Source organism: Syngnathoides biaculeatus, chromosome 20, assembly GCF_019802595.1.
Source record: "Syngnathoides biaculeatus isolate LvHL_M chromosome 20, ASM1980259v1, whole genome shotgun sequence".
NCBI lineage: Eukaryota > Metazoa > Chordata > Actinopteri > Syngnathiformes > Syngnathidae > Syngnathoides > Syngnathoides biaculeatus.
In genome coordinates this window covers 5,089,606-5,100,741 of record NC_084659.1, presented here as the reverse complement: position 1 = coordinate 5,100,741, position 11,136 = coordinate 5,089,606, and the positions used below count along the sequence as shown (strand labels likewise).

Below are 11,136 nucleotides of genomic sequence, written 5' to 3'. Positions count from 1 at the left end.
GAGTCAAGGTGCTAACTGCTAGCCGCATGTTTGGTGGCGACAAGCGTCTTTCGTTTGCTAAGTGCAGGTGAAAAACGCGAGGAGTTTGTTCCCGCGACTTGGAGACAGGAAAATGTTGCCGGAGCGGTCACGGAGCAGTCAAGGTTTCTTGCATCCGAGCAATGACGGTACCCTCCTCGAGCGCTTTCAATGTCATGTAGCGCAAAAGCCCGCCGCGATGACCCATTTGGAAAAGCCTCACAGAACGTACCCGAGGGGAGGGAGGACGGCCGGCGGCGGCAGAGAGCGAAGAGAGGAAGCTGTTGGCGCCGCTCGCCGCTGCCTCCCGGAGGTGACGAGAGGACAAGACGCGACGGAGGGCCGCGACGAATCAGGTGTCGTATTTTTGTTTGTTCATTGAACTCCAAACGTCCATTGAAATGAATTCAAATGTCATTCACGTGTTTGTCGTCCCCTCCCGCTCCCAAAAATGGTGCTGTTCATGCGGACGGTCAAACAATTTGGGCATCGTCGTGGTTTCATCAGTTCAATTGAGTGTGCTGCTCGGGCTGGCCACCGGGGGGAGTATAATACCGCGAGGCCTGCACTTTGTGGTCAAATGGTTTCCCGTTTGGATGTCTGCCAATCACCATCGGCATGTTAACGCCGCGCCTTTTGCCGCTGTTTGTTCGCGTCAAGCCCGGCGGATTTTTCCAAAGCGAGGCCGTCGGCTCGTTTGAAAAGAAGCGAAACCCCCGGTCGCAGGTCGACAGTACGACCTTTGCCGGGCGGATGCGGCGACGCGATGACATCCGGCGGCCACGGCAGGAGACGGAGCAGTTTTTGTCAAACGGGTCATTGGGGCCCAGCGTGCAAGATTTGGCCACAATTTTCATCTTTTTTTTTTTTTTTTTTTTAAACTTGATAGTGTAGTCGGTGTTCTGGAGTATGAAAGTGCTGTTTCTGAGGACCGGGGTTGGAATTTCGGCCCCGCCTTTTTGGTGTTTGCATGTTCTCCCCAAAACATGCACACGAGGCTGTACCCCGCCTCTCGCCGCTGTCAAAATGGCCTTCATCCAAATTGAAATGTTCACTTTTCCTTTGGGAAAGCAAACAAAGATTTTTGGATGGGGATTTCAATCGAATCCTTTCAGATTCAACAAACGATCCCACGATGGCATTTGCGAAGAACATCGCTGAGGAATTGCCGCGATTTGCAGCACGCGTCGTTACCTACATCCAAATCGTCGTCGTCGTCCAACAAAGGAGTCCCGCGTGGCTTTGAAAGTGGTGCAGTCCAAGAACCAAGAACGGGCAAATCTTGCCACAGTCCTCGGCGGCAAGAACGTTTTGGATGTCCTCAACGGACGTCGCCCAGGCGACCCGCACCGATAGGGGGCCCGAAGGTCCTCGCGAGGTGCCGGCGGCGTCAGTGGAAAAAGAGTCCGTCGGCATATTTTCCACCAGACGGAAGGAAGGAATGCGGCCGCCGCTGCTGTGCGGGAACGTTGGAGGTCTTTCCTCACCTTCACGCTTTTTTTTTTTTTTTTTTTTTTTTTTACACACATCCGTGCCCCCCACCCCCCTCCGTCCGTTCCCTCTGAAAATAAACCCAAAGACGACGTTTCCGCACGCAACATCTGGACGACCCGTCGGGGCAAGATGGCCGCCCGGAGGAAGACCGGCTCGTTCAAGTCGTCCTCGCTAATGAGGACCTCCCACGTGCCCGCCTCCCTGCTGAGGGCATCAAAGGGAAACGAGGAGCACGTGCGCGTCGGGTGCCGTGTGGCGCGTCGCCCCACGTTCGGCCGGCGCGGCGTGGCGCGGCCCTGCCGCTTTGTCACACTTTGGTTCCCATCCTCAATGTGACTTTGCGTCCTGCCCAAAAACTTTCAGTTTCGTTGAATTTTTGGCCGGGGGGGGTTAACCGTCTGCGAAGGTTCTCGCGTTCGAGTGCATGATGTCCGAAAGGCACCCAGTGTGAAAATGAACGCGCGCGTGTGGCATCAAGCTAATGCGACGCCCAGCTCGTTAGTGGCCGATTAATTTGTCTTAACGAGCGTTTTGTGTGGGCGGGCAGCAGTACGGCCGGCGGGGGGGGTCTAGATAATACACGGTACTGATGTGACCTTTCTTCCGGACTTTAAAAACTTTTCTCTGAGGTGAATTTGACGCTAACGAGAAGGCGCCCGGCTTTTGACGTGTCGTGGCGAAAAGCGGTCGCCCCGTCGTCGCCGTTTCCGACCAGCGCGACGGTGAAACCGCCACAGCGGGACGGAGGCGGATTAGCGCGGGGGCGGCGCAATAGGAAGTCGACGAGCTAATGGCTAATTGCTAACGGCGGCCCCGCGGCGTTCCCGCCTGACGAAGATGAGGAGCGAAGCCGTCTCGGCGTGCGTCACGTGACCTTTGACCCCGCGAGGCGCGCTCATTTGGACAATTTGACTCGACTTCGTTTGGGATGAAAAATCGAGAGTGTGCGTGGAGACGAGTTGCGGATAATTTTGTTGCGCGCTCTCTGGAATTATGTTGGGATTGATTGATTGATTGATTTGTAAGTATGAAAAGCTCATGTCAAATGTTAGAAAAGAAACTTCTGCTGTATTTGGATGAATACGCTGCAGCGATGTGAACCTGCCCCGATGGCCAAAATCCCAAATTTGTGGATTATTGACGCTTTTGCGTTGGCGCCACGCACCATCGCCGCCATCTTGTCGCTCAACGCTGCCATTTTGTTTGTCCTCTGAGACGTGTGGGGGTGGGGGTGGGGGGTCCCCGTCCCGGCTCATCTTTGCGGCAGATGTGGACCCGAAGGTGGAAAACTTTTGGGAATACGAGAATGCTGGAAAAGGACATAGTTGGGAATCAGCCAGCGAGGAGGCCGCCGCTTTTGTTTAGACTGACTTTGAAGCGTCGCCGGCATTCTTGCGAGCCGCGGACCTTTTCCCTCCTTTCCGTCGGGCAGGTGGCTCGCAGCTACGTCCTCGAGTTCGACGCTTTGGCCATCCACGTGATTTGCACTCCTCGTCCGTGTGTGTTTACAAGTTGAAGGCGACTTCCTTGTGGCCGTCGCGTCCTGGGCCACGCCTCCGCGCGCTCAGTTGGCTGCTAACGTCCGGGAATGTCATCGGGCGGCGGGCGTTCGGGTGTCTCGGTCCGTCGTCCTTCGTCCTGCCGGTCGAGAACTTTAGCGCGAGACGCGGCCTCCTCGACTTCTTGCGTGCGGCGCAGGACAGAAAACGCGAGTGCGCGCGTCTCACGGGTGGCCTCAGGAACAGGAACAGGAACCTGGACAAGGACCTGCCTTGTCCAAATAAAGGCTGCCACCGCAGATGACGACGGAACATTCTTCTTCTTCTTCTCTTGTTGATCTCCAACATGTGCGACTGCGCAACCTGCAAATGGGAGGGGGGGGGGGGGGGGGCTGGATCAGGAATGGAAAATACCATGATATCTATATAGACATTCATCGTGCAAAGGACCCCAAAGTCGCAAAGATGATTTTTCATCGAGGTGAGTTGTGATTTCAAAACTCAACATTTGAGACAGTTTATAATGCACGTTGCTTTGTCTCTGACAATCAAAATGGATTCACGTCACATTTCAGGAATCGGACGTACATCCGCTCCCCGTTTGAACTTTTTGAAAAAGGAAGGAGGCCCGCGAGCCGCTCCCGGACCACGTCGACGCCGTTGCTCCGGAAAGCCGCGGTCGCGCCCCGCCGCCAAAAAGGTAAGCACCGGCCAGGTGGCCGCTGTTTTGCAAGCGCTTGCGCTAAAAATAGAAAGCCAAGAAGAAGAAGAAGAAAATAGATCCTTCATTTCCAGCACTGTGAGTGTCCTCGAATGCGCCGCCGTGTGCTGCAAAAATAAAGCAGACTTGTTTGTGAAAAATGTGCTCTGCTTCAAACCGGTGACTTGAGAGCTTTTTGTCTCAAGATGCGCGCAAAAGTCTCAGGTGCCGAGTGGCCATCGGGGACGGCGGCGGCTGCAAATTTCGCAACGCCTGCATTTCCTCGTTTTATTTTTGGGGGCGATGGAAGGGATTCAAAGTATTTGCCTCCATTCGAACGGAGACAGACGATTTGAGATCCGCTCGGGGTCCGGTCCAATAGTCGAGAGCCACCAATCGGAAGTCGCGGGGACAGACGGCCCGGTTGCTTATCCGGGCTGGGCTCCTCCGGAAGAAAAAGAGAAACAAAACAAACGAGAAAAAAAGTTTGCGGGCGCCGTTCAAGTGCTTTGACTTGACACGGAACACGTCTGAAGGCGGTTCGTGTTGCCGATACGAATTTTGGGTCCATCTTGATCGGACGGCTCGGTTCTTCCCTGGTACCACATTCGGGACAAAGCTTTTTTTTTAGCTTTTCTAGGGGTACTCGTGGCTACTTTGGTTTGTTTTTTTGCCATCTCGGCTTCATCTGGTCCACGTTGTGCCAAGGTCAAACGGGGTCCGGGGGGGTCGACCTGTCCCTGAATGACTTTGAAGGTGGGGACGATCCCGCAGGTCCAAGATGGAGCAGTTTGCATCTTGTCGGAAGGAAAGGAACAGAAGAGCCTCATCTAGCGCCCCCCCGGGGCCCCTCGCTGCCACTGAGCCGTGTGCGCCGTGTGTTGTGGTTTCCTGTCAAGCTGTGAACAAGAGAGTCGCTTTTCCACGCTGACATTAAAAGCCACACGCTAGCAAAACATTGACTTTTATTTTTAGACGCGCGTGCGCTGTCCGGCTGTTGCTGGCGCGACGTCTTAATTACGAGCAAGCGACGGCTTGTAGACGGGGATTTTCCTCGCCCCCCGAAAGCCCCGCCGCCTCGCCAGAACCTCGCGACGCGCCCACGTCGCACTTGTGCCGCTTTCTTCCTTGCTGTGCTTTTTATTTTGGGGTTCAATCGAATCGCAACAATCTGATTAGCAATGCTGGCTACGCTAGCATTGATACGCTAAGATAGCTTTAGCCTTCCTCACTTCTTGTGAGTCGAACTTCCCGTTTACCAGGCTTGAACTTCCTGTTTTGCATTGTGTTGAGTTGTTTGCGTCGTCGTGGAAACGGGTGCGGAAACTAAATAGCGCAAATCGACTCGTAGCGTCACGTGTGAGCGCGCCACGGTAACATTCTTCCATCGGCCGGCGTCATCCGTGCGGTCGTCGCGCGAGCCCCGCCCCCTCGCTGCGCCGCGCCGCGTCGATGCCCACTCTTTGGGCTTTTTGGGGCGACGCGGTGGCCGACCGTTTGCCTCAGCTCTGAGGACCGGGGTTCAAATCCCGTCCGGCCTTGCTTGTGCGGTTTGGCCTCTGGTTTCGTCCCACATGCCAAAACTCAACTGGGGACTCTAAATTGGTCATAGGGCCTGCGACCGATCCAGGGTGTAGAATGACTTTTGCCCAAAGTCATCTGGGTTGGGCAGTTGAGAAAGGAATGACGGGTCACGGTCGTTTGTCGGTATGTGCTCCGCGATTGGCTGGCAAGCAGTTGAGGGCGTACGCGGCCCCTCGCCCGAAGATCGCCGGCACAGCCGCAACCTGCGTGAGGAGCGCAACGGCAGATGAATGAATGAATGACTCATCGTTGTGATGGGTTTTGGTCCCGTTGGACCTTCCTGTTTACATTCCTTGCTTTGCCGCAGTTCGCTTCGCGACCACCTTTGAGCGCTCGTGCTCGCGCGTGCACGTCTGTGTACTTACTTACTTTTTTTTTTTTTTTTTTTTTTTTTGCACTGCGCCAACGCTGGACTGTGCCTTTTTTTTTTTTTTTTTTTTTAAATTCTGCTCTCCTGTGTACTTTCTGGTACTTAGCTGGACTGTACTTGTCCAATACAAGATCTGATGTACTTTCTTGTAGTTTGTGAAGGACCAGGCGCTCTGAACAAGTCAAGCTTTGAGTCGCTTTAGAAAGAAAGAAAGAAAGAAAGAAAGAAAAATGTCGCAAAGAACGGGGACCGGTGTGCAACAGCGGCGTTGAGTGTTTGTCGAACGTGACCCTCAGCGATTTTCCATCGCGATGACGCCGGCGCGTGTTCGTGGGCCCGAAGCCGAGTTCACAAATTGCGTACTCGCGAGGCGAGCCTCTGCGGGGAGTTCAAGGGTCAAACGTCGGACCCTCGATCGGGGAGAGCGTGCACGCGTCACCTCGGAATGTGACGCGATAACGCGTGTTTGCGGAGCGGCGGAAGTCACAATCTCCTCTCGCGTTCCGCGTCGCCCGTGTCAATGTTGACCCAAATTGTCGCGGGGCGAGACGCAAACTCCTCCGCTCGCCTTTTCGTTTGCAGGCAAAGGAGCAAAAAAAAGTCGCCGCGCACAAACACGACGCACGCAGCCACACATACGCGCCCCAAAACATTCCCACACTTCTGACCGCACACACACTTGCTGTGAGCGCCAAAACGCTTTTGCAGCCTTGAGAAGTTTCCACAGTTCTGGAAACGGTTAGCGAGGCTGCGGCGCGCGGATCCTTTGAGCGTCTCCCGCAACACTTAACTAGTTAGCTTGTCAGCGCACCGCGGCTGCGAGCTTATTGGCGTGCCGCGCGCTCGTTAGCCGGTGAAGCGTCGATCGCGACTCCGATCCACTCGGCGGGCGAGAAAGACGGCGACGCCCCGACGGCCGTCCGGAGCCCCTGAAAGCGTCGCCGTGCCGCGTTGTCGCCCCTCACGTGACCCGTGTGTCGGTAAAATGTCAGATTGGGGGCCGCCGAAACGAAGGAAGAGCGAAGCCCGAAGCCAACCAGCCGAAGGGCGCGCCGACTTTCTTGAAAATCTAAAAAAAAAACGATGAATGAAATGTCGATAGAAATTCACTTCACGGACAATTGGTCCCTCTTCCCAAAATGGCTGCGGGATGTTCGCTGCTCCAGTCGGATCAACAGAATTTTGCATCCCGTTGGCTTCGACAACACGATTCTCATTTGCAGCCAAATGTCTTTTTTGTTTTTCCCGTCGGGACGTCTGGCCAAGTCCTCACCGGTGCACTGAGAAAGTCCTGGACCACCTTGTCAAATAGTTTCCCCACTTTCACGTTGAACCTCAGCAAAGAAATGTCAATATCAGACAAATCGAACGCAAGTGACCCAAAAACAACGGGGGGTGAAACGGTGATTTTGTAAGAACTGGTTGGGCCACCCCCAGCTGAAATCAGGCACTTTCTCGGACCGGCAACGAGTCTTTGTGTTGGCCGACCCCCCCCCCCCACTTCCCCGGCGGAAGTGGATTCTCCAGAACCTTTTCCTGGTCACGGTACTCACGATTCCCATGTGGACTTTGAGCAGGCCGCTTCTGAGCTTTCATTTTGTAATTGAAAGACATTGACAAGTCTCATTGCTCGTGCCTTTCGGATCGGTACCCTGCTGCAGAACCGAAGCCCGCCGCAGCTTGAAGTCGCAAAATGATCGCTGAACATTTTTGATCAGGATTTTTTTGCAAAAGGACAGAATTGGTGTTTCTGTCAATCCTCGTCAGTTGTCCAGGCCCTGCAGGAGAAAAGCAGCCCAAGGCCTTCGCAGCATCTCTTCCGTGTATGACTGTGGCTCTTTTTCTGAAATGGGCCGGTTCTAACGGCGCACGCGCCTCCAAAAGCGCTCGTGTCGCCGCCAAGCAGGGGGCTTTCCCGCCTCCTCTCACGTCAGTCGGCGTCACCTTCGTGGCGTCGCCCGGCGCTCACGGGCGGAAACTCGCGTGTTGGTGACCTCGCCGGCGCTCGGGAGCTCGTCGACCGCAGCGCCGTGACGACGCTGACTCAGCGGGAGGACGCCATCTTCGTCGCACGCGCGTGCGTGTGTGTGCTGATGAAGCAGCAAGAAGTTTTCTTTTTCCATGCTGCTAAAAATAGATCACTGGAAGAGGAGACGGCTCAGATTAAGCGTCTGTGCTCGTTTCCGCGGCGACGCAAACACCAAATCACCCCGACGCGGCTCACCGCGGTGCTGAACGGGAAACCGAAGTCCGACCGTGTCGCCCGGAAAGTCGAAGTACGTCTGTCGGAGAGAGAGAGCGAGTCGGTCGGACGTCGGTTGAACGCCAGCTCGGATGTTCGTGAAGAGGAAACGACCGTGGCGTAGTGCGCTCGCTCGTTATCCAACATTAGCATCAGATGGCCGCAGCGTGAGCGTCATTTTGCGTCAAATTCAGTCAAGTTGGCACGCTTGCGCTCTTTTACGTGGGACGTGCGCATCACCTCCTTTGCGTTGGCGTCGCTTCCTCCTCGAAAGCCCGCCCACGCTTGTGATTGGCTCTCTCCGCTCACGTGCCGCCGTGTTTTTCCAAATGACATTTTGCACTTTGGCGCGCATCAAAGAGCGCCGACCTTTTCGACAGTTTGGGATGTTCGGCGCAAGCGACGGCGTCCAAATTGCGCACCTTTGGCGTAAGGTCGCCTCGCCGCGATTCAGTTTTGCACGTTGATTCTGATTCCCAACCGTGCGTATTTTGGCCCAATACGGCTGCTTTGCATTCCGTGGGTTGATCAAATATGAGCTTCGTTCCAAAGTCAGTTTGTTTTTTTTCCCCGAGCCGACGCGTCGAGTTGATTCGAACGGACGGAAGACGAGCAACAGGTCGGCCCCGCGTGTCGCGCGCACGTCGTCGGCCTTTGAGCGAGTCGACTTTTTCTTGGCGACTGCTTTGAGGATGCGCAACGTCAGCGATGACTCGCGCGATGGTCATCGTCATCGGGACGGAGCGTCGGCGACCCGGCGCGCCCGCCCCCCGCCCCGCCCTCCCCTCGGCGAGGGTCCGCCCCTCGGAGCCGGCCGGCCGTCTCCCGCTGATCCACGCTCGCCGCATTCTCGCAACATCTGGAAACGCGTGTGCAGCACTCCTCCTCCTCCTCACAAGAAGAAGAAGAAGAAGAAGATCTTGGATCTGCTCCCCGACTTTCCTTCTCGGAACATTTTTTTTTTTTTTCCTTCTAATTGCGGCACGCGAGTTTCCCACGGAGAGCTCGAGACCCTCGCGGGCGCCTCCTCGCTCGTCGGCGCCGTCTCTTGCCGTGACGATGTCGCGCGGCTTCTTCCTGACGCTCTTCCTGCTCTGCTCGCCCCCCGCCGACCGGGCCGGACCGGTGGAGGGGCGGCCCTCTGCGGACCCCGCCGGTGCCAGAATGTAAGTGGGCCCTCTGACCCCCTCTTCCTCCTCCTTCTTCTTTCCGTGAGCGCAATGCAAGCAACAACAACAACAACAAAAAAAGTTGGACAAAAACGTCACGCCGGCGGGTAAACAAAGACAAATGTCGGAATTTGATTCCAAAAGTCAACCTTGCAAGAAAGTTTTCTGCTAAAAGGGGAGGAAAAGCCAACAATCCAACATTTCGAAACAACGTGCACCACTAAAAGACGACTTTGGACAATTTGGGAAAAAAAGATGCGGCGAAAGTAAAAGTTTGGGCGGGGGGGGGGGCGCCCCTGAAACGAATTGCGGAACCCGGAGGGGAGGGGGGCATGGCTGGCGCCGCTGCCAAAGCGTGCCAAAGCGGTTGACTTGTTGCAAAATTCTTTTTTTGAGATTTTGCACGCGACCATTTGGGGGCTCCGGTCGGCCTCGGCTTTTGATCCCGAGTGACCGCGAGGTCTCGGGGTTCTCCTGTGGTTCCGGAAGAGGTGGACCTGCCTTGATGTCGAGCCGGGGACGCGAGGGGATGGCGCCCCCCCACACACACACGCACACACACACACGCACACACGGGCTCAGCTGTGTTTTGGGCGTGTTTGAGTGCGACTTTGCGTGTTTGTGTGCTCAGAGCGCTCCGGGTTTCGGTTCCCAGGCTTCCCGTCTTCGCTCGCCGTGTTTGTTCAGGACTTTGGCGGCCTGACTCGATTGAGAAACTCGATCTGGGGCGGCGGGAAAGATAACAGAGAGGAAGGAGAGAACAGAAGGAAGAAAAGAAAGAGCCCATCTGGTCGGAATCAAAGCGGGCCGGGTGCCGGTGCCGCCGGACGTCGGCGGCATCGCTAACCCCCCCTAAAAAAAAAAAGCCCAGAATCCTCCCCGATGTCGGCTTTCGCCAACTCAAAAGTCCGAATTGCTCTCCGGAGGCAATTTTACCCAACGAAGTCGGCGCAGTCTTCCTTTGCGCCCTGCATCATCTTCGCTCTTTCTCTTTTTTTCCTTTTCCGGTCGCGTTCAGGAGACGCTCGGTGACGCACGCCCAGCTGATGCACGACAAAGGCCGCACGCTGCAGGACTTCAAGCGCCGCATGTGGCTGCAGGAACTCCTGGACGAGGTCCACACGGCCGAGATCCGACAGCTCCCGGGTCTCGAGACCCCCGAGGCCGCCGGCTCCCCCCCGTTCTCCAAACGACCGGCGGCGGCCAAGAACTTTGCGCCCGAGGAGCGGGACGGCGCCGAGGCGCCGCAGGAAACCAACAAGGCGCTCGGGGACGGGAAACGCCGCAAGAAAGGCCGTCCGGGGAAGCGGAGGGACGGAGGCAAGCGCAAGAGGCGGGCCCGCTCGGCTCCGGGGCGAGACGGCGGGGGACGGCGCCCGGCGCGGAGCTGAACGCGGGTCAGTGTCGCGCCGCAAAATCCGCCGGTCGTCTTTTCCATTAGACGTGGCTCTGGCCTGCCCGCCGAGTACCTGCAACACGAGATCAAAAGTTTCGATTGTCCATGTCATCGCTCGAGTCCGCATTTGATGGCCTTGCTCAGTTTTTTTTTTTTTTTCATAGCTCTCATTCAATGGATTTGATTGTATTCTCTCATATTTGGACTTGGATATGGGAGTTGTCGATTTCCATCAGACATCTACCAAAAGTGACCCCTGACCCCTTTTTTTTTGTGTGTTTGCTTGTAGGACGGAGCGAAGTGGACTCCTGAACAGTCGTCTTCCTGTTTGGAAAGAAAAGAAAAGATCCATATTTATTGTGTAAATAGGAAGCAGAAATCGAGTCGAATGTGACGTGAAAAAGTTCTTTTTCATTCCAAGGTGTTGTAATTTATTTGGCTTGACTGTTGTATTTATTTGATTAGTTTTTCTACCATCAAGCACTTTATACAAAAGAACAAGTCCACTTGTTGTCTTTTTTGTTGTTTTTTTTTTTTGTCTCCCGAAGTAAATGTCCACCTTCTGTCGATGACGCCCTCTGCTGGTGCTCGTTGGCAATTGCACTGAGATTAAACATTTGACACAAATCTCTTACTTCATTGACTTCACTCGCTACTTCGTTCT

The 11,136-nt window shown here is 55.3% G+C and overlaps 1 protein-coding gene across 2 annotated transcripts; it reads left to right on the top strand.

Annotated features, from left to right (window-relative positions):
* Window positions 1-1,040: 1,040 nt before the first annotated feature.
* pthlha (parathyroid hormone-like hormone a) lies at window positions 1,041-11,097 on the top strand. 2 transcript variants are annotated; one of them, XR_009792904.1, is made up of 3 exons: window positions 1,041-3,492; window positions 3,587-3,711; window positions 10,095-10,232. XR_009792904.1 is itself a non-coding variant. In XM_061806368.1 (3 exons), exons 1-2 carry the CDS (start codon window positions 8,967-8,969, stop codon window positions 10,465-10,467), a joined length of 480 nt encoding a protein of 159 aa, XP_061662352.1. In that variant the 5' UTR covers window positions 8,759-8,966; the 3' UTR covers window positions 10,468-10,473; window positions 10,762-11,097. The 2 variants fall into 2 exon arrangements, 1 of the variants encoding a protein (XP_061662352.1); XM_061806368.1 differs by lacking the exons at window positions 1,041-3,492; window positions 3,587-3,711 and adding exons at window positions 8,759-9,073; window positions 10,762-11,097 and having other exon boundaries at window positions 10,095-10,473.
* The last annotated feature ends 39 nt before the right edge of the window (window positions 11,098-11,136 follow it).